The 23,654-nt window shown below is 44.7% G+C and overlaps 1 protein-coding gene and 1 long non-coding RNA gene across 3 annotated transcripts in view; one reads left to right on the forward strand and one right to left on the reverse strand.

Moving 5' to 3' along the window:
- Nucleotides 1-23,266, reverse strand: part of NTSR1 (neurotensin receptor 1) — an 83,729-nt gene extending 60,463 nt beyond the window's left edge. The window contains exon 1 of the mRNA XM_067554615.1: nucleotides 22,595-23,266. Within this exon, the coding sequence (XP_067410716.1) occupies nucleotides 22,595-23,266 (672 nt within the window). The remainder of the gene's footprint in view (nucleotides 1-22,594) is intronic.
- On the forward strand, nucleotides 1,323-11,106 carry LOC137157325 (uncharacterized). 2 transcript variants are annotated; one of them, XR_010921060.1, is made up of 5 exons: nucleotides 1,323-1,374; nucleotides 4,869-4,952; nucleotides 7,500-7,643; nucleotides 8,215-8,313; nucleotides 9,888-11,106. It is a non-coding gene; the product is annotated as an uncharacterized lncRNA (long non-coding RNA). The 2 variants fall into 2 exon arrangements; XR_010921061.1 differs by lacking the exon at nucleotides 4,869-4,952 and having other exon boundaries at nucleotides 1,324-1,374.
- Nucleotides 23,267-23,654: the final 388 nt, after the last annotated feature.

Consider the following 23,654-nt stretch of genomic DNA (forward strand, 5'->3'; position numbering starts at 1 on the left):
CTCGTGGCTTCCTCCCTGCTCTAAGTACTCCAGAGAGTGTAACAGAAAATTTCCTGTTACTGTCTGGGGCAAAACCTGAGACTCAGGAATCACAGAAATGTTAGTCAAGGTAGCCTCTAGTTCAAGGACAATGAGACATGAACTACACTAAGTAAGGGTCAAGCATGAAAAAGTTTTTCACTAGGAGGGTGGTGAAGCACTGGAATGGGTTACCTAGGGAGGTGGTGGAATCTCCCTCTTTAGAGGTTTTCAAGTTGTGGCTTGACAAAGCCCTGGCTGGGATGATTTACCTGAGGTTAGTCCTGCTTTGAGCAGGGGGTTGGACTAGGTGACCTCCTGAGGTCCCTTCCAACTGTAATATTCTATGATTGGGGAATTGCATCATGGGCAGCAATTAAATATATGACAACTGGTACAACAGAAAGTGATGCTAAACTGAACATGAATTAGCAAGATGCTGGAGTCTGCCCTGATTAAAAATCAAAATCTTCTGAATTAAAATGACCTGGATACAGATTGGCTTTCTCTTCCTATTGCAACTACATCTTCACTGAACCAGGAATAGCTGAAAAAGCCCCTATTTTTAAGTGCATGTAATGGTGGGAAAAAAATCATTCACTGGGCTGAAATTTCTCATGCTTATTCTCACTGTGAAATGGACCTTCTCTAGGAAGAGAAGGTAGTTGAACCTCTCTGCTGCATTTTGGAGAAGCTGAGAATAGGCCACTCATGGCATGAGTGGGAGGCAAGCTCATTTGCTAAGCCTACCCCCGAGCTGGAACTCAATAATGCAGCTGAAATCTCTGCCCTTTGAACAAATCTCTCTACCCCTGAATAAACAGTTTCTAGCATGTCTGTTCCACCCTCCCCGCCCTTTTCTTTTCCTTGCCGGCTTCCTGACCACTTTTCTCTTAGAAAGGTTTAATGTCATCATGTTAGAGAGTAAACCAAAAACTTACTCCATTTCCCCATGCAAATGAATAGTCACCTCTGTGGATACATCTCAACAAGCTTGTTTAAAACCCCACTATATGGCTTTAGATATTGTTTGTGTGAGAGGGTGGGGTGTTATCACAATAACTTCAGGCTTGGTTGAAAAGTCTGTTTGTTCACAGGAATTCCTTTACCAGACACCTACTTCCTATAAAGGGGATCTACCCCCCCTTAGGGAGGCTTAATTTAAAGAGTGCTCTTCTTACTGATTGGGTCAGGCTGAATTGTAGGAAACAAACACTCGGACGCAGAGAATTGTGGGAAATGAACTCTCTAGAAAAGGAAAGGGTTTTCACACCTGTTTTCAGTCTTAGTCTGATTGTTGGAGGGCTTTGTTTCTGCTGAAGCAGAGGGGGGAACTACCTAAATATATCAATTCTGGTAACAAAATGGTTTTATGTTTGCTATTGAAACAGCTGTCTTGAGGTAGTTTGTTTGTTTGTAAATTTTTCATGTGGGGTCTAAGCGGTAAGTTTCTTTGTTAAACTTGGAGACAATAGGCCTGTAATGGTCCACCAGTTAGAAATGGTTATATACTTTGTACTGCACCCAACAAGGGCTCAGCATGTTATTAACTAGATGATCTAATAGGTCTCTTCCCCTATAAGTTCTATGATTCTAGGATAACGGCTGCCAGAGTTATCTAATGCTTTCTTATCTTGCCCGGTAGGAACGTACCTATCTGTCATGATGTTAAGATAGCATAGAAGAGAGAGCTCCTTTACTGCATGATGACTTCAGACAGCATATAGTAGACCAGGAAGCTTTTCTACTACTCCCCCGCTGTTACACAGCTAACTTCAATTCCACAGCCCAATATGCTAAATCCACTGTGGGTATGTGATCAGGGCAGAGATCTCAGTGACTGTGAGAGCTCTGCCTTCCTGTTCCAGAGTAGGGGTGGTGACTAACTGCCTTACACCCCACCCTGGCTCTGAAGCAGTAGAGGGCCTTAAAAAGAGTCAGCAATGGCCTGACTCCTATCTCAGAGCAGAAGAGGAGGCTGCTGGTGGCCATATCCCTTTGTAGTAGCAGAAACCTTCTGGGGTGGCTGTTAGAGCACCTCATCCCATCCAGAATAGGCGGGAACTTTTGCAATGTGACTTTTAGCTGTGTTTCTCACTGGGACACAATGGAAGCTCCTGTCGCAAACTGGGCATCAGCCCAGGGGTCAGGAGACCTGTGAGATTGACTCCGTATTAACTAGGCCAGCTCATTTACCTTTGCTGAACCACAGTTTCCCCATGGAAATAACTCTTCACCATCTTTGTAAAGTGCGTTGAGATCTGTGGCTGAGAAGCCCTATAAGAATGCTAGGTAGTGAAGACAGAACTGATACCGGCATATCTTAGGGACTGAGTGGAGTTGCTGTTCTGATTATTTAGACTGTAAGCTCTTTGGGGAAAGAACTGTCTTTGTTCTGTGTTTGGACAGCACCTAGCATGAAGGGGTCCTGGTCTAGATAACACTTAGTCCTGCCATAAGTGCAGGGGACTGGACTAGATGACCTCTTGAGGTCCCTTCCAGTCCTACGATTCTAGGAGTCTGTGACGGGAGCTCCTAGGTGCTGCTGCAACACAAACAACATGACTAAGTACAATTGTTTTACAGAGTAATACGTCTTTTGATTCAAGTAACTGGTTACATTTAACCTGCTGACCCCGTGTGTTGGGTTGTGTGGCTCTCTTATTGCAGGGCTGCAATTTGATTGGCAAACGCTTGCCTCATCATCAGCCACTGGTATCAGAGTAAGCAGCAATGCCAACATCCTGAACAGGCCCCCTTGTCTTATTCAGCACAATGGAGCCCAATGCAGATGCTGTGTGCTGTGCTGGAGAACAGTGATACATCCCAGCCCAGGGCAGAGTGGCATACGGTGATGCCATGTAAAATTCCTCCTGTTGGCTGGCAATGAATTTACAGCTGTTCCTCCCACACGACACATTCACTGGCTGTGAGCAGCTTGAGCAGGGCTATTTTGCAGCCCTGGTGGCATGGAGGAATAAAAAGGATTAACCAGTAGAATTAATGTGGGAAGCCCCCATTGTTTGTGAGGCTTAGTAAAGCTGTCTTTGGCACAGTGCAGCCCAGCAAATGCATTTCAACCTGCTCCAAAAATTCTGTGCTCGCTGAAGGTGATGATATAAAGGTGCAAGAGGAGCAGGCTCTATAGCAGGTGACTGGAAGCAAAGGTGGTGGTGAGGTGGGGGCAAGAATGAAAGCACCTGTAAAGAGGGCCTGGTACTATAAGGTGCTGAGCACCCTCTGCCCAGTCAGTGGTAATTGAGAGCACCCAGAACCTCACAAGAGTGGTCCCAATCTGGGAAACTTCTGCATCCATTTTTCTTGCTATCCTGGCTTTCTTTAGTTGAAAACCATACGACCAGTAATGAGAGCCCCATAAAGTAACTAGCCACAGACAGTCTGGCTGTTACTATGCCCCTGTAACCTCATGCCTACATGTTGTACAGTTATCTAGTTCTTTCTGTAAAGGTTTAAACTACTTACTAATATTGCCCAAGCTCCATCCGACTTCACTTTGAAAGACAAAATGTTGGTGAATCCAAGTAACTGTGCTAGGAGAAGTGTGAGCATGGACCTTCCTCAGCGGGGAGAAAATGTTAAAGGAGGAAGAACAGCTTTATTTACAAGCAAGCATGTGAATTAGTAAGAGACCCATCTTGTCACTTATGACCATGGAAAGTGGATGCAAAATACCACGTCAGACATCTAGTGCTTTGCACTGGTGCAAATGACAGGCAGTGGTGAATTAGACACCCCCCCCCCCCGCTCTTATTTGGAAGCAGGAATTACTTGGGTACAACAGAGCCCTGATATGCAGATTTAGCAGGCTGGAAGGGGGAGCAGACGGGAGGTCAGATGTAAAAGCTGTTAATGAAACCGTAATGAGATGTTGAGAGCCCACACCATTATACCTAACAAACTCATCACATCTACATGCCAAAGAGTAAAAGATAATTGCAGGGCATAAGAATATGTTTAGCGTCGTCTCAGATTAATTTTCTCGGCAGCTTGTATAAGATGAAAATGGGCTGTATACTTAGAGAGAACAGCTATGTTGATGGCATACTCAGTGCACAGTATATTTTACTTTTAAGTTTCCCATTTAAATCTCTCATGAGGATGGGTCGGAGGATGAGATTCTAGTACTGCGAATTACTTTGCTGGGTCGTAGCCGGATGGCTCCATCTAAGACACTGTACAGCACTATCTGTTGAAAACATCTCACGCAGGTCTGGCTGGACTGCACGAAGGCATTTTTCTGCTTACCTAGCACCACTCCTGTGCTGTTCTGAATTCCAGTGACCAGAACCTTCCATTCAGGATCTCTCCACTGGCTGTGATCACCAAACACATTGTGCCCTAGCCATATCCCCGGCCAAACCGGGAGCAGTCCCTCTGTCTGGGAGGGAAGAGTGGGTCACGCCAGCCTTGTTCTGCTAGAGGAACCCCCACCTGCCCTGTTAGGGCAACTCCCCCTCTTTGCACTGTTGGACTCCCCGTAAATCTCATGGAAGCTGCAGTTGCTTGGCCCTTTCATTTAGATGCTTAAATGGGGAGTTAGGAGCATAACTTCAGGCACCTACATTTGGAAAACATTGGCCTAAGATTTAGAATTCTTCAGGGCAGGAATCAGTCTTTGTTCCTGTCTACAGCACCATGCACACGGATGACACTATATAAAAGTAAGTCTAATAACATGATAGCTGTGCCGTTAATCTCTGTAAAGTACTTTTCAGCAGGGACAGAATGTTGTTCACATTAAACAATACCAGAGATGGATGTGCAGGTTTATTAACCAACTACAAACCACATTTTTAAAACCGCTGATTTTGTTCCTTCATTGATTGCAGGGCTCTGATATGAGCACCAGTAATGGTGGATGTAAACAGCAGGATTTAGATGCCTACGGCTGGGGCAGTCAGGTTGTCAGATGCGTAAGTCCCATCATTGTGCATACTTGCAATTGATTGTAAATTAGAGGCTGCCTTAAAAATGTGGTTTAATGTGCATGTTTCCCTGTATCCCAGGCACAGCTCTTGATGTGCTGTGAATAGAAAGAAAAAATGCATCTGTTTTTAATGTCTGAAATCTAAATATCTCTTTATACGGAGCTGTACGCAGTCATTCCATGTTGGTAAAACAATCCATTGTGTTTTTTAAAAAACTGCATTCCTATGAATTTATTGGCTATGTTAGGTAAGTAACTAAGGGATAATGCTCCTGGCCTCTGAGGTAGATGAAGCAAGAAACGGCTTTGGTGAGTGGTTAAATGTCAAATCAAAACTGGGGCATTTGTTTACGGGGGGGCGGGTGGAGGGAGGCTGGCTATTCCAGCACCAGGAAGTTAATGTTCTGATAAAAAGACCAAAAAAAAAAAAAAAATCCTTCATAACGGGGGTAGTCGCTGGGGACAGGGGGGCTGAGCCTTTGTCATGGTTTCTGGGGCCCTCATTGGGGCTGAGGTTTAGGTGAAGAGCTACGTGAGGGAGCAGTTTGTGCTGGAACAAGAGCTGTGACTGGATTCACGTAGGGCCAAATACTGCTCACTTCCACTTCACTCCTTGGAAATCAATGAGGTGGCACTGGAATAAGCGAGAGAGGAATTCAGCCTGTAGTCTCAGTTTTGGGGCTCAGTCCTGAGGTGCTGAGCTCCCCCAATTCCCAACAAAGGCAGGGGGAGTGTGGTTCTTGGGGAAGGAGGGAAGGCTACCCCCAACACTAAGCCCTTCATCTTATCTCCATTATGTCAGGACTTTAGGGCCCTGACATCTGGCAGACTAGCAAAATGTGAGAATTGCGATGTCCCATTGGAAAGAAAGGGTGTCTCAGCTCTACACTGGAACAGGGCCTCTGTGTTTAGCCTGATGAGTCCTGAGTTATTGGTCCTTCAACCTCTCACTACTCCAAGATGAGCGATTCCTTATCTTGGACATCAGGGGTGTGTGTGTGTGTGTGTGTGTGTGTGTGTGTGTGTGTGTGTGTGTGTGTGTGTGTGTGTGTGTGTGTGTGTGTGTGTGTGAAGAGTGGCAGGTGGGAGAGCAGAGGCAGGATTTCACATTTGAGTGAAAAAAGGAAAGCTGTTGTGTCAGGCCGATTTTTAAAAGACAGCGGCAGCGAGAGGCATGGATTGTTACAGGTAGCCCATGCGGTAATGGATGAGTGGTCGGCGGGGTAATGAGGTCACTCCGTCTCCCCACAGGATCTGAGCCCAAGCTTTTGGCTGCATTTCTGTGCCCTACTGACCGTCTAGCTCTGCTCTGCCCACTAATCCACCCCTGAGCAGCTTTCAGAGGTTTATTTTGAACCAGCCTGTCAGGGAAAAAGCTTCTCCCGCTCCCCCCACTCTATGGAATATCCCCACAACCTCAGGTATAGCTGTAAATCTGTGTGGCTTCCGTCTTTGTCAATAAAATAAACTCCAAGATGATAAACAGTGTCAAAAAACCCACCTTTGAAAGGGATCAGAGTCCTTATTAACTATCATATTTACACAGACATGTCCTGCTATGTGGGTGGCCTTCTCTGCTCAAGTTCCTCCTCTTCCTTTCTCTGATTCTCTCTGCCTCCCAGGACACTTGGAGGCCTGTTTGTCCCTCAGCATAACTTAGAGCCGTCTCAGGGCTGTTTTGCTGCTTGGAGCTTGCTTATGAGCGTCACACACCTGCCATACATGTGTCTTCTCTCCTACACCCATGTCACAGGAAATAAAGCTGTTGTTCTTTCTCTATGCCAGCCAGGAATTCTCCATGCTGGAAAAATCTTATCTGTTCTAGTTAAGATAGCTTTCCAGCTCTGCTGTGGTGCAAAAAGGTGGAAGCATGTGCCAGAATTTCACTCTACTGCCATTTGTCATGTGCAGGCCAGACACGTAATTTATGCATTACATGCCACCCATTCCTTCCACTTGGAGGTCAAATATCTAACAGCTGAGCTTTATTTCTCTTTTCCTTCCAAGGATAAAGAGGGCCGTATCACATTACAAGCACGTTACAAAAGATCAATGCTAGGTCTTGATGGGTAATTCAGTTTCAAAATTTTCAGTGTCAGGACAAACAGCTGTGACAAACGCTATCACGGGAGCAGGATGGAGTGGTTAAAAAATGAAATGGAGGTGAGACTTTTCCAATCAGCTTTTCTCCTCAGAATGAAACAAGTAAATTATAATGTACAAATTATCTTCAGAGGGTGAAAGGGGACCTTCCAGGAAGAATCATTAAAGGAACATTAGCAGTAAATTATGCTCTTTCAGAGTCAATGTGAGTTGCATTTCATAAAATAAAACTCTCAAAGCAGCAGACAAAATAAAATCCTATTATTATTGTTGGCATCAAACAGTCATATTAATGTAGTAATAGACCTATTAAATTCATACTCGGCATGGGCAGATATACTCCCCTGAAGGGATGTGAGATATAAAATGAGACTTCATTTAATTATTTATTCAGCACCATACATCTGTATTCTTCTTTATATTATGGTAGCATCTTGGAAAGCCAATCAAGGATCAGGACCCATTGTGCTAAGTGCTGGGAAGACACTAAAGTCCTGTTGTGCTGGGAGAGGTTAATGGCTGTCATCAAGCAGGTCTTTGACCTATATATCAATCATGGACCAGTTTAAAGCAGGTAAGCAGTCAAAGTACCCTTCTTTCAGCTTAAATGATATGAGCAATTAAGCCCCTTTAGGGAGTGAGATAGCGGGAAACAATAGAAGCCGCTGCCCAATACAAGGGGCCACCAAGCAAGGCCTGATGAGAAGCTGTGCCATGTGGGCTGATGTGCTTCCTCACTGCAAATGATGGGGCTATAGAAGAAAAAGGAGCAGACAATAAGAAGCAATTGTGAATGCGACCCGAAGAGGGAACTGAGACAGTGCTGCAGAGGGCACACAGACTTGGAAGCTGAGAGCAAAGTAATTGTCTCCTATTTGATTCGTACTGTGTTCATGGGAACAAGACTTTGGGTACATTCTTTGTAAGTAAACAATATTGTACCAAAGAATATACCTGACTCGTATCATCCATTTCTTTTCCTAATGGAAACAATCTTGCAAGACCCAGATATTGGCTAACTGCTTATACCAAAGGGGCAACTTAAAAGGTTGCCATAACCATAGTGTCTGACCACCTCACGCTGTTTAATGTACCTAACCTCACAACACAAATGTGAAGGGGATAATAGCTCTTACATTTTACAGATGGGGAAATGAGGCATAGAGAGGCTATGTGACTTGCCCAAGGTCACAAAGGAAGAGCAGACACTTGAATCCAGCTCTCCCAAGTCCTAAACTACTGCCGTAAGTACCAGACCATCCTTCCTACTCCACAGATCACAATCACGTCATACAGGATACAACCAGACAAATGGGTTGGGAGGATGAAGTAATAAAACACAGTGCAGCAGAAAAGCAGAATTCCCAGCTCTCCACTTGCCTAACCAATGCCTCCAGTGGACAGCTTGCCCTAAAGAATAGATATAGGGTTGGAAAATACGACGTGCTTACAGAAAATGACTGAAATGGGTACATTCTAACCTTGCACAATATGATCAAAAAATGCAAAAGAGTGAAATTCGATTGTGGAATAGAAATTGCCTGACTGGGGTAGACTAGTGGTGCATTTGGTCCTCTAGGCTTTCTCTGCTTTGAGAAAGGTGCAAGATATTCCAGAGTGGACAATCCTGGAGTAACTTGCTTATAGGGGAAGCTTCTTTCTAGTCTCAAAGATTTGTTAGTTTATGCCCTCAGCCATAGATTTATTATCCAATCTAATAACTATTATCCCATCTAATTAGCTGTTGACTGATTAGCCTGAAATATCCAATCTTTTTTTAACCTTCTTGGCCCCTGTTACAACTTATGTCAGGAAAGGTGGATTATGTGTTGTAGAAAAGTATTTCCTTTTGAATGAGTTGCCACACAAGGCTCAGGAGGAACTGAGTCAATATATGTCCAGAATCCATGCACAGAAGCCCTCAAAAAATTGCTCTGAAGACTTATTGAGTTGTCATCAGCATACAGTAAGCCACAGCATTCATTTCAAAGCAAAAGTGAGAATCAAAGGGCTTCCTGCAGAAGGAGAAGAATCTTCTAAAGCAAGGTCAAATCATTTTCCTCTTGATTATGTGCTACCTCTAACAGCAGTGGCCCTGGATTCCATCTGTATTCTCCAAGGGGAGTAACTGAGTGAAATGCACAAAAGGGGATTGTAGAGAGAGGCTGGGAAATGGGAGAGGATTCATCTTACTCCCAAATCTGGGCTAGCATGCCTCTTCCTCTGTTGTGTATATACTCATAGAAATGGATTTGGCAGTGAGACAACTGGAAGGTTTTATGAAAGAAATTGACAGCTGAAGGTGCAATGGGGGGGAGGAGGGGGGAAATGTAAATTCACTGGATGGGTGTAAATTCTGAATGGTGAGAAGGCAGGCAATGATGCTTCTCCTGAAAATGGTTTCTCTCTGATAACAATTATTCAATAGCACAGGGCCTGTCTCTCTTGTCAATTACAACGTTTTAATCTAGGAGTAACACCACTTAAGTCAATGATGTCCCTAGTCCTGTTGCCTCCCACAGAGCTTTGATTTGCACCGGCTGGGATGTGTCCCATTGATTTTTAATGCACGGCACTATGCCTTAACCCTACAGCTGCCTGAAACATTTCCATCCGAACACTTGACAGCAAATCGCTTCTCTAGGAAATGGGAAATCTTGTGAACATTTCCAGAGTTTTCATTGGAAAATCCCAAACCTGACATTTTTCAATGAAATGAAAAAAAGTTTCAGTTGCTGAAAACTGGGGGAAAAAATTCAAAGAAACCTGATAATCTTTAAAACAAAAAATTTTTTTTTTTTTTTTTTTTTTTTTGCAGGAGAAACTCCCCCCTCGGCCAGCTCTGGTCACCATATGCAGCACTGCAGTTAATGGAATTACACTGGTATAATACCAGTAGGAGAAAAGAAGCAGGCCTAGAGTATTTATGCAATTTGCAGAGGATTATTTTATGAGCAATTCAACCTTAGTGCACTCCACCACCAAATTTCTCCCTTTCAGAATACTAGGAAATAGAGACGTAATCCCTAGTATTTACATCTGTCACATCACTACATATTCCAAAGAATCACCTCACTAACTTTTCCCAACCCTTTAGAATGGCTCCATGCAGAGAGGTGTGTGCACAGGAATTGGTTAAGAATGAAGTGTAAAAAGAACAAGTATCTAAGTGAAGAATATTTTGGTCAAGGGAAGCAGAGTGTTTTGTGCAGCAGATGTCACATCACCCACCATGGAGGTGGAAAATGCTTGAGGATACCACCTTGTTATAATTTTGGCAGCACAAAATTTACCAAATGCATCTGTTATATAAAGACTATTCCGCTAATGGTCAAATATGAGCTGCCTTCACCCTCACTGTGATTTTCGTGCTGCTCCCATTAAACTACATGAGTAAATATTTGGATTACTGGTGGATGTGTTGCGGTGCAGAGAGCTTTCATCTTACTGCAAGCCATAACCTTACTTCTGCCTCTGTTAAACAATGAAGGCAATGGAAAAATATCCTTCGACAAAATCTATTTCAGACTTGCTGAAACTGGATTGCAAGCCTGGTAAAGGAGAGCTGCAGCCAGGAACCAGCCAGCACAGAACACAATAGATTAGCTTCTTGAAGCAGGACACGGAGTATTCCAGGAGTAGCATAAAGAGAAAGTGGCAGGTAATCCACTTACCTCACTAAGTGGCCGTCAGCGGTGAAAAAATAAACTTATGTTGACTTGTGCTCTACTGAATGAATGAAATTTGCAAGCGGCTTATGTACAGAACACAATGCTGCAGAAGTGGCTTTGAACTGTGTAGTGAAGTGAGCTGTTAATTCTTTCCTCCCTTCAAGGAAGGTCTGAATTTAGCTTCTATACAGGCCTTCAAAAAAATCAACACAATCAGCTGGAAATTGTGTTTTGAAATAAAGGGGTTACAGAGCAGCTCCTTTTGCCTCTGGCCAGTTTTATGAGGTTCAGCAGAGCACCTGTGAGAAGTTCCAATAAATCTATCACTCTTTTACATCCCTGTGTCTCTCCATGAGTTTGAATGAGCTTTTTGGCATTCACAGCCATTGTGATCTCTTCCCAGCTGCCACAACACAGCACGCAACTACACGCAACCCAAGTGTCAAAAGTAATGGCTTTCAAAGTGTCAGCTCGCCATGGCGCATTTTACCGCCATTGTGTCTATTCACAGGCGAAAACGCACATCACCACTCAGTATGCAGCATGAGCAGTGCCCGGTAAAACTCAGCCCCTTCAATCCCCCAGCTAGGATGACATGAGGGATTGAAACGTTTGTTAAACACTGCACCCTTTACCTACCTGAGAAAGAAATAGTGAGTAGTGCTGTGTGTTTGCGACACGTGCGGCTATGTTTGTCCCTCACAACGACAGAGATCCTCAGTCAGATGAGCGCATCACTAGAAGACACAAGCTTAAAATGGGACTGGTCGTGTGACATGCCAAGGGTGGGGAGATGCTTACGAGTAACACTGGCGGAGCCCTGTAGCAGGGGCACACGGGATGAAGAGGTGGAGGCTTGCTGAAGGTTCTGCAGTTTCTCTCCTGTCAGTGGGAGAGTTGGGGTGGATGCTGAGAACCTAAGCAGCAAATCTGGAACAAACAGATGGGGCAGCAACTACTGCTATCTATAGAAAAGCCAACAGCCCCCTATCCAAAACAGCACCCGTGGCTTGTTTTTTTCCCTGAATAACTCATCAGGTCAACTCATTTTATTACCAGTGTTTTAATCCAATGTTTTTGACTCTTTAAAAGGAGATAAAAATATGCCATCCACAGGAAGCAATGAGGCAGTGGATTGTTATCACAGCAAAGGCCATTCAAAGCACGTGTTAAAAGCTGTAGGTTTGCCTCCGGTTTCCTCCCTACGAAAGATCTCTGTAAAAATCAAACTGTCACACAACATCATAATAGGCAACTCTCAGCCTGGTCTGATCAGACAGTTCTGCAAGAGCTTGTTCTCTCCCCACAGCAAAAGAAAGAGAGGCCCACAAGTGCCAAACATTAGACAAGTCACTTATTGCACTTCTGGAAAGTGCTCAGCTACTAAGGTGGAGAGGGTGGTATAGGGACCTGAAGAGATAAGAACCACACACAGGAAAAAATGGATTGAGAAGGTTTCCTTTTCAATCTGTGTGCAGTCCTCAGATAAATGATAATTCACGCAAGGGCTGGATTTTCACATGTTCAGGTAAAATTGCCCACGCAACTGCATTTGTGTGTGTAAATTATGCACGCGCAGCTGCACAAATGGGGATGGATTCTCCACTGCCTGGCACTTGGTGTTGGCCATTTACACCTGTGAAAGTGGACAAAAAATGGCGCCAGATCAGACAGACTTTTGCACTCACTTTGGAGGGGCATAAATGATGATGCAAAGAGCGGGGCAGTGGAGAAGCAAGCTCAGAGGTGCTCAGAAACCTGACCCATTCGTTATTTTTAGATTTAAAACCCGGATTTTTTTTTTAAATCGTTATGTTGGAATCCGTGAAAACCTTGCAATCCAGACTCAATGGTCAATGTACGCTCTGAAAATGCAGCTATAACACATGTATTTCCCATGCAAAAAACCTGCAACTGTGCATGCAAACAGGCCATAAGGAGCAGTTTTGTGCACACAAAGGGATGCCACAAGCAGAGGTGGCCACAGGAAAGGAAGGGCCCTTTTGAAAATGTCTCCCTTACACGATCCCTATCTCATACTATTATTTAAAGTCTAGAAAATGGGTAATTTTTAGGCTACTAGTGGAGAGTGAGCCTAATCCAACAGTGTAGACACTGACTTTAGAAAGTTTCCTGCTGGGTCTGAAGGGTATTGGGACGCATATGTAAAATTAAATATCAAAGACCCCAAAAAGCACACTGAATCTTCGATGTTTAATTTCATAGAACTTAATCTTTAAAATTTGCCCCCAGATTAACATCTTTACAGATGCTGAAGTACAAGGGAGCGTTTGCCAGGCAGCAGCATTCCTTTAGGGGGCAGGGAAGGGGATTAAGTGTAACACTTGCTCATGCAACGTCGGGCATACAAGACACTCAGGAAGGTGGCTGAACAAAATCCTTCCAGATGCAGATTTGTAACCCATCACCTATCTGATTTGAACATAAGAAAAGCCATACTGGGTAAGACCAATGGTCCATCTCGCCCAGTGTCCTGTCTTCTGACAGTGACTAATGCCAGATTCTTCAGAGGGAATGGATAGAACAGGTAATCTTCAAGTGATCCATCCCATCGGCCATTCCCCGCCTCTGGCAAACAGCAATCCCTGCCTATTCTGGCTAATAGCTATTGATGGAACTATCCTCCATGAATTTACCTAGTTCTCTTTTTAACCCTGTTATAGTCTTGGCCTTCACAACATCCTCTGGCAAGGAGTTCCACAGGTTGACTGTGCGTTGTGTGAAGAAATACTTCCTTTTGTTCATTTTAAACCTGCTGCTTGTTAATTTCTTTTGATGACCCCTAGTTCTTATGTTATGAGAAGGAGTTAAATAGCAGTTCCTTATTTACTTTCTCTACACCATTGAATAGGAAATGTAAGACATGGTTCATTACCTCCCCATGGTAGCCCTGCAGTGACTGACTCCATTGCACCTATAAGGCAGTAAAATTACTTGAAAACTGCCATGAACACTTGAGGTTCAAAAGACCCCCCCACTTCCCCTACTGCAGATCCCAAGATTTCTATATCCTCTGCTGGGATAGACCCTGCTGTGTGGAGGAATGGATGAAATTCAGAAGTGTCTCTAGCTGAACATGAAGAATGGGCAGCCCTTTTTTCCTTGCCCATCAAAGAAACAACGTGAAAGATTTCATATATGATGTTCAAAGTAATGCTAGAACTAGGATTTGATCGGTTTAATGTGAGGAAGTGTAAAGATGTCAATATTGGGAGGCAACTGTAAAAATTACATCCCGCACAAATAAATATCAAAGAGCCCAAAAAGCTCTTCCCTGCCAGATATCACACCAGCATGCTCCATCACCACGACTACCAGATGGAAGCGAATCCAGCACCATATCATATCTGCACAGATTAACTCTGGTGCATGTCAGGAACGTTACCCATTTGATAGGCATCAGAATATGCCCAGGGCAGAGGAAACAGAGAAGTATTTCTAAATGTCAGCAAGTGCAAGTGCCATCTGTTTGGCTCAAGCAGATGCTGTACAGAGACCAGCGAAAAATCTATTCAGGGAGGGGTGGGGGAAAGACAATTAAATAGCTGTTTTAAATTATCCCGAAGAAGATTAAAGCCAGCTGCAGGGTTTTCTTTCTTGTGCAGAGGAGCCAGTAGATTAACTTAATCTTTTCCACTTTTTTGCAAACGGTCAGTCGGAGCAAAACCTAACAACTAAATTGATCTGCCACAACATTTCCTTGTTCTTTTATTCCCTACAGCTGACATCTTGGAAAAGAGAAATCAAATGAATGAAGATCAATACAAAAATATTATGTAAGAACTGCCATAACAGCAAACCAAGTGGTTACATAAAAAGGAAAGCATGAGTTTATTTAATTTAGATCCAGCTATCAGGACGGCTGTGGCGCAAAGGGGCCAGGATTAGTCATTCTTGGCTAATGCAACACATGGCAATGCAGATCAACTGCCTTTGTTGATGTGGTTGCTTTGAGGAGCAGACATCTCGCATTTTTAATTCTCTGCTTAACAAAATGTTTTATTATCCAAAGGAAGAATTCAAATCGCTGACCCAGATCTTTCACTGTCCTACACCTTTCAGAATGGCTTGCACCAACAAGAGAGAGTGCAAAATGCTAACAAATCTGAATTCTCACTTTGTCTGTATCACTGATAGCATTTTACCCCACTCTGCATTCGCTTCAGACAGGTGGAAAGCCCCAGTTCAGAGGTCCATGCCTACTCAGCAGAGCAATTAAGCGTTTACATCAGTCTCATTGAATTCATGGGCTTAAAGTTAAACAAGTGCTTAAGTGCCGTGCTGGACATGACCACGTAAGATGCAAGCCAGTGAAGAATCAAGCCCCATGGCTTGCCTATACACAAAAGATGGACCACTTTAGCTGTCGCAGACTAGATAAACTGTGCAACCTCCTTAGTTTGGACATATTTCTATCAGGATAATGGTGCTTTATATAGCTCTTCCCATATGGGAAGCTAAACCAGTATAAAGATGGCTTTATACCGGTATAACTACATCCACACTAGGAGTTGTACCGGTGTAACTAATTAAGTTTAAAAAAAAAATCAATCAGCCCCTTAACCGCATGTAGACCAAGCCTAGGTGACAGAAAACTTTTCTACAACAGGTTTTGTTTCCCACTGCTGCATGTAAGAGTGGTGAGTAATTTACTTTTAATATCACTAATGTTTTAAAACTAAACATTATGCTAATCCAAGGACAAGACAGTGGGGGCATTCATCTCAGTCTGTGCTGAAGTTATAGAGTTACTCTGGTTTGACACAAGTGTAAATGCGGAGAACCTGACCATGTTGTTTGAGTGGTGCTATTTCTACATACTGTGGAGAGCTTCCATCACCCGTGGCATCTTATTTACACAGCGCCCTATGTAGGCATGGCACTTTGCTGACCAAGAGAAGAAAACGGCCAGCTTTGTGCCGCTCCACCAGAGCGAGCCTGCCTGCCTCACCCAGCCCCCGGAGGATTCCCCTTCTAGACGGGCTATTCAGATGGCGGAGAGCAGAGCTGGTTGGAAATTTAACAAAAAGGCTTTTCGATGGAAAAGGCCAATCAGTGAAAACTGAAACTTTTCAAGGGAATTCACAGGTTTGATGAAAGTTTGTCAGAGAAGGTTTCTCGGGTCCAGGACGGAACGTCAGGGCGCCGTGGCAGGAAGGAGATAGCAGGAGATATACACCCCCGCCTGATTCATAACAGGGACTTGAGCCTGGGTCTCCCACATCCAAGAGAGAGCCTGCGCCACCAGGCTATTGACTAGTGTGCGGGTAGACGTCTCTTTATCCCTCTCTGGTTTTTCATTGAAAAACTTCAAATAGTCCCAGTTTTATCCAGATGCAGAATAAGATTTCTTTGTTTGTTTCTTTATTTAACGTGAAGAAATTCTTGTGGGATGGGAAAAAAAACCCTTTCCTGTGGCTCTAGTGTGGAGTCACCACAGCTGCTCTTCCAGGAACTCTCTTCTGGCTGCCAGCCTTGGGGGGACATGAGAAGAGGAAAAGGAGATCTGATTGGGAAGCCATTGCACCCCGGCTGCTGGAATGGCCCTTCTGGGCTGAGGGCGGTGGGTGGCAATTGTCAAAACCACCACTTCTGCATACACTCACTCCTGCTCTGTGCTGAACGTTCCTGTGTCAGTTCAAGATCTCAGCCAGGATCCTTCCCTATGTAAATATAGAGTGTATTGGCTGCACTGAGATCAATTGCAGTGCTCATAATAAGGGAGGGCTGAGGTTTAATTACAGGCCTCACGGAAGAAATGCATTTTTAGATGAGAGACTTGAAGGCCGGAGGCCGGGTAGCATTTGGGCTGGGTCACAGAGTCCAGGAAGTGATGAGTTTCGTTAGCAATAAGAGATGCAGCAGGACGGCAGAGCTGCAGACAACATAACTTTGATGAACATAACTAGGGGCCACGCTTAGGCTCTCCTGACTCTGTCCTGTATTGCTGATTCTCTAGTTCTTTACCCATCTAGGTCTTTCCTGAAACCTGATTCACTTTCTCCAGTTTCACTCATTAAGTTCCCCTGAGGGGACCCCGAAACAGGCATGAAGTGGAGAGCAGAAGGAAATAAAACAGAATGATCAGTTATGAAGTCTCTTCTTTTGTACTGTACCAAGTACCTTAACAGTCAGCAGACACTGTGACACATAATAAACAAGGAATTTGGAGAGATAGGCAAACGACTTCCATACAAGGATTGTGGGGCTGAGAGCTGAGCCTTTGCGTTACTATAACTGCCCGCCAAAACCTTTGAGGAGTCACAGAACAGCTCCCTACATCAGAAACAGGTGATGTAAACACGTGTGCATTCTGAGAGATCGCTCCGCACCACTTCTCTCATGTCTCAGAGCAGCCGAGCATTTAGAAATTCAGCTCTTTGCCCCCCGTTGCACAGCCATCTTGCCGGACACCTTTTCAACTGTGCTGAGCCCTTCCAATACGGCCACACATAGGCCAGGTTGTGGAAATCGATGGAATGACACCATTTGACAGCTGCTCATGGTCTGTCGCTATGTGTTTTAACGAGGGAGCTTATACCAGCTGTCCATGCAAATATTTGACACATCCACGTGTGTCAGATACTGTACATCTGGTCACAGTGAACTGCAGTCATCCCTACAGGAGGAAGCAGGCTGAAGTCAGTCCGAAGGCTGAGAAGAGGTTTTCATCATTCAGGACCTGTTATGCTTGCCTTACAAACCCCATTGATTTCTCCAGACCAATACACCGTTCCTGCATTGCTTTAAAAAGTGATTATACTTCAGTTGTATCATGAGAGCAGCTCTACGTGCTGCTGCCCCCGGCATCTGCATTAGTTCACCAAGATGTACACGAGGGCTGCAGAGAGAGCCGTCTGTGCACCCAGCCCTCTCTCTCTCTCTTGCACGTGTGCATTGCCTGTCTCCCTTCTAAGCGAGGAAAGGGCAGGGCTGTGGGTCGAGATGTTGGACTGCTGGCTTTACCGCTGCTGTAGGCATCGCAGCCTCATGTCCTCCTTCGGGCAAAGATTTTTCCATTTAGATTTTAGGGGTTTCCCCCCTTGTAGTGCATAGGAATAGGGGAGCATCCCTTGAATCGTTTCCAAGCCCTATAGCGACACCTCCATGTTCTATGTTTTAGAAGCTGCTAGAAATCGGCCCAAGCAGCAGAATATATTATGCATAGCCAGGCCTGGCATGTTTGTGTAGACATGGTTACTTGGAAGTCAGCTGTGCCTGTGTAGCTTCTTAATATTACTATTGCTGTGTAAATAGCACAAGGCACAATACCTCCTGTCCAGCAAAAGGGGAAGAGTTGAAAGGGGATGGAGGTGGGGATTTCCCTAACAACTGTTATCTGGGGTCTGGGCTGTTCCATCCCTTTTAAGATCAGAGATGATCACAGGCAGCACATACATATGTGGAGGAGGCCTGGGGGGGCTGCTGGCAGGAATGACAGATCTCTCGGCCAGCTCAATATGCGTGCAGAGTATCATGGGAGAGCTGTCCCACTGTGAGGAAAAATACAGCCTTCTTTTACAAAGACCGAAAGCAAAGTGACTTTGAGACTATATCAGCACAGGTAAATACAAGGCCTGATTATTGACTGAGTTAGATGCACAACTGTATGTGTACAAATGTTTGTGTAATTAGCTAATGCACACTTGAAGTTAATGATTGCATGTACAAATCTTGCAATTGCTCATCAAGTGTGACTACAAGTTTGCACATAGTCACACCAGTCAGGCCTGCATTTGGTACCCAGTTTCACATACTTTTTTCCTTCTTCAGTTACATGCCTGCCTTTTTTGAAAGTCAGACCCATGGACAACAGCAGTGCCATGAAATAGCCAAAAGAATTCTGGGTATTAACATGCAAATGAGCAGACCAAACATCCCTATTACCACCACGGTGAGTAGCTATCAAAACTCCACTTCAGCTGAAGTGGCATCAAAACATCAATTTCCCTGTGTGGAAATGGCTTTGAGAGGTGCTTTAGTTTATGTGAAAAATTGGCTGCAGTTTCAGTTAGAGGATGGCTTTCAGTTAAAGCATTAAACAGACCTAAATAATGTAGCTCCAATGTACTTAATGCTTGTTGCCAAATTCAAGACTGAGGCCGAAATACAAGCCAGATGCACTGGACTGACAAACAGCCTGAAGGCTGGTCAATGAAGATACACGCAAGGTTATAAGCATAAGCAGCTGCAAAGATGGAGATATATAAAACTGGGAAACATCACAATTCTAGAAGATTAAACATCAAAGGCTCTACAGAGTTTACCCCTTCAAGGCATGATGCGTCGAGTTTAAAGTCTTGCATTACTGCTAATTCAAGCCCTCCACCTACATTTATACCAGACAGTTTATCTAATGTATTACTTTTGATGCATTTATTATTATTATTTCTCCCTTACAGAGCATGTTTGAATTACTATAAAAAGATTAACTAATTAACCTTCAGTAAAGCCTTCTAAATTAAGTAGTGTGAAAGCATAGTGCATACGCTAAAGACTTTCTGTAAGTTGAACCAATATTCATGGTGTCATAGACTTTCAGGTCAGAAGGGACCATTGAGATCATCTAGTTTGACCTCCTGCACATTGCAGGTCAGAGAACCTCACCTACCCACTTCTGTAATAGACCCATAACCTCTGGCTGAGTTACTGAAGTCCTCAAATCATGGTTTAAAGACTTCAAGTTACAGAGAATTCACCATTTACACTAGTTTAAATCTGCAAGTGACCTGTGCCCCATGCTGCAGAGTAAGGTAAGAAACCCTCAGGGTCTCTGCCAATCTGACCTGGGGGAAAATTTCTTTCCAACCCCAAATACGGCAATCAGTTAGACCCTGAGCAGATACCTGGGAAAGAATTATTTGTAGTAACTCAGAGCCCTCCCTATCTAGTGTCCCTTCATCTGCTGTTTCATTATGTTCATGAATAGTCTAATTTATTTGCGGGAAAGTTTGCCAAAAACTGAAAATTTTAAGCAAATATTGACAAATATTTGCAGAAAGCAGATTTTAAATTAATACATGCCAATATTCACTCTAGAAATTGACTCAGAGATATGTTTATGCAATCAGGAAACAGTGTACACAATACTGTGTACCTGTGTGTCCAATCAGAGATATTCAACACAGCTTAAACTGGTTTCTGATTATGGAATAGTTTCAACTGATTGCTTGCAAGCCGGATGCAAGACAAAAATCTATTTACAACAAATATTTGAAAACTAATTGAATCATGAACAAGTTCAAGAAAATCATAACCTGCTTGCAGACAGGAAAAGTGATTTATTTAAAAGTATTTACCCAGCTCTAATAAGCACAATATCATTATCTCCATTTCGCAGCTGGAAAACCGATACACAGAGAAGTTAAGTGACTTGCCCAAGGCCACAGACTTGTATGTTGTGAGGGAATACACTGTAACATACTGTGCCACTCAACTTGATTAATGATTTGCAAGCCTGACTTGCAATATCTCTACTTGTTCAGTCCTGAGTTTTTTTCTGTACTAGCGTCGTATAGTGAAGAACTGCTTGCTGCTTTATCGTGTGTTTAAAAGGGACTAAACTGCCATTAAACCACCACCTTTCTTGCATGAGCAAAGCAGCATTTAAATCTAGCTCCCTAGAAGGGGAAAGCTGATGTGCTACAGCAATGAATAGGAAGCCTGCTGCGGTTTTACATTACAAGTTGCCATTATGTCCTCTTAGTTTTTTAAATTAGTGCACAAATGAAATTATAAAACCACAAGACGAAATATAAGCTTTTTCCACACTGGTCAGCTAGAGCACACAAGGTTATGCATTTTTTATTGTGTAAAAAATTAATGCCCCTGCACTTTCATGTTTGGAATAATACAACACTGATTTTATACAGCTCCAAGATATATATTAAACAATGATGGTTAAAGTTGTTTAGAAATGTATTTCGTCTGTAATCTCTGAAGAGACACATTAAGAGATAAACCCACCTTCTCAGCCCCACAACCAGCCATTGGATGCCATTTTAATCCTAAACAGAGGATGATTTAAAACACAAGATATCTGGACTTCAGCTGCACTTGTCTCCCATTAGAGATAGCTTGAATCTCCTTCTTGATAGACGAAGTTGGGATAAATGCACTGGGCAGTAACTGACATGAGAATTCCACAAGCTACCTAACAAAAAAATGGGCTGCCTGATCTGAAGATGAAAGTTTTGGTACTACACTAAGTTTTCTTCTCCGCATACATATCTCAGCCCTCTTCAGTGGAAGAAAGGGTGCTGATTTGCTTCCATTTCACTGAATATAATTCCCTCTCTGAAGAGCATTTAAAAAAGAAAAGATTTAGTGAACATACTGTTATACACTCTTTTAAACTCTAATTGGCTAGAGATTAACTCCCACACCTCTAAAAAATTATGTCTAAAGGACAAGACCCTGAAAAGTTCTCAGATCTGAGACTGGCTTCAATAGAAAAGCTACACCGGCTGATTTCTCACTTCCAGTTCATATCCAGTTTTCTTACATGTTCAGGCATATTGCTCCAGTAAATAAATATCCCTGAAGAGTTAGAAATCCCACAAAAACAGCAAAAGTAAAATGTGCGTAAGAAAACAGAACACTGACTAAACTGTGTTATTCTGCATTCCATTCCACACACTGCAGAGTGTTACATCTTCAGTTGTGTAAATTGGCAGAGCTCCTCTGAAGTCAAAAGGAGCTACTCTGATTTACTCCAGGTAAGGATTTGGCCTCTGCGAAATTCTGTTCTGTTGCCATAGGGAGGAAATATGATGATACCAGAAGAGAAATGTAATTTGAAGATTGGAAGAAAGGAAATGCAGGTTTCCTGGATACCATGACAAGCTGCAGCAGGAGCAGGAGAAATATACAGAACTCAGAAAAGTCAGAGGAAAGGCGTGGGGTTTTATTTAGTCCAGGGGCTAACTACTACTTTAAAACAGTAACATACCTGACACGTGAGGCCAAGTCCTCATGCAATGGAATTCTGCCCGTTTACACTATCTGAGGATCTGGCCCCCATTACAATGACAGCATTGAGCACTGGGGACATTAGTAAAATTGGGAACTGACCTGGTTTTCCCCGGAATTTACAGAGAGCCAAGTCACCCGTGCGGACATTAGAAACCCTTTCTGCTACTTGCTGAAGTGCAGTGGCCAGAGGCTAGTTTGGCTCAAGCAGAGGCTGGATTTTATTCTGATCTCAGCAACACCTGGATTTGCCGGGATGTAATTCCATCGGCTTCGGCGGAGTTACTCCTCATTTACACCAACGCAAGATCAGAATCCAGCCCCGTGACAGTTCAGAGAAGACCTTTGCTGCTTTTCTGCACAAACACTGCACAGGAGGGATGGGATGCTTTTGTTCCCAGAACAAGCCCGACTTCTGGATAACTGTTGAAGCTCTAAAGGGGTCAGTATGTCAGTTACTTTCCTTCTCCCCCCACCCCACCAGCCTGCAATAAAAGTAAGCACATGTTCATTTGGAATAGCACCACTTTCTCTTCTCCAGAGACCACTTCAGGGCACTTACCCTCTGCCACACGAATGCAAAGGGGGACCTAATGCTGAGCCCTGCACAGAGCAGATCTACAAAGTTTTGCCAGCTTCTTCTGTCGGCTCTTGCCCTGGCTTGCCACACAGCCTGATCCAGGGTAGGTCGGTGAGTGACCGTGCTCTGTAGTGCAGGTCTCTAGGAACACTAGCAGCTGCTAGGTTTAAAAAAAACCCAATCAATCAATCAAAGCACCTTCTCGATCACTGATCTCCAGCGCGGCTACCTGCAGCCTGCTCTTAGCATGCAAGGAAAACAAACGAAAACAGGGGAACTCACCTGAATGACAGTCTTAAGGGTCGAGATTTCCACGATGCTGGTACAGATCAGAGAGTCCGGCTGCTGGTCCCGGCCGTATATCTCACCCATGGTGAAGATCATGGGAATGGCCAGCAGGAAAGAGGCCACCCAGATGCAGCTGATGAACTTCTTGGTCCTGCTCCTGGACATGAGGCTCTTGGCTTTGAAGGGGTGGCAGATGGCCATGTACCGCTCCACGCTGAGGCTGGCGATGTTGAGGGCGGTGGCATAGGTGCAGGCGTCCCGCAGGAAGTAGTGGCCCTTGCAGCCCACGTCCCCGAAGGCCCAGGGGTGGTGCACCCAGATGAAGTTGTACAGCTCGACGGGCATGCACAGGAGGAAGATGAGCAGGTCGGAGAACGCCAGGCTGGCCAGGTGGTAATGCACCGTGCTCTGCAAGTTCTGCAGGGACTTCTTGCGCACCAGGGTGTAGGCGGTGATGGAGTTGCCGAGGGTGCCCACGAGGAAGAGAGCCAGGTAGATGGCCGTGACCATGACTTTGGAGTAGATGTCGGTGTTGACATCCAGATCCTCCTCGTCCGGCCAGCTGGAGTAGGGCTCCGAGCTGTTGGAGACGTTCCCGGCCGCCGGCAGCCCGGGCTGCAGGGGGAAGTGGCACGCCGCGGAGGAAGAAGTGCTGTTCAGGTGCATGGTCCAGCCTGGCCCGGGCGGGCAGCGGAGGGATGCTGGGCGAAGGAGGCTGCCCCGAGTGGTCCCCAGCCCCGCGAGGCGCTTCCCACGCGGAGAACGGCCGTGGGAACCGCGGAGAACCGTGGGAACCACAGAGAACCGCCCGTGGGAACCACAGAGAACCGCCGTGGGAACTTGGCTGGTTGAAGAGGAGGCGCCGGCTGGCCAGAGGTTGGGAGAGCTCGGTTCGCAAATCCACCCCAGCAGCCGCACGCAGGCAGCTCCGGCGGCAGCGGGGCTGGCAGCGCGGCGGGGCAAACTGCTCCTCGCCTGGCGTCTAGCGGCCGCCCAGCTCCCCCCGCTGGGAACAGCTCTAATGCGGCTTCGGAGGGCGATGATCTCCCCGCTG

Source organism: Emydura macquarii, unplaced genomic scaffold, assembly GCF_026122565.2.
Source record: "Emydura macquarii macquarii isolate MOO-44397 ecotype Brisbane River unplaced genomic scaffold, CSIRO-AGI_Emac_v2 contig_1483, whole genome shotgun sequence".
Lineage (NCBI taxonomy): Eukaryota > Metazoa > Chordata > Testudines > Chelidae > Emydura > Emydura macquarii.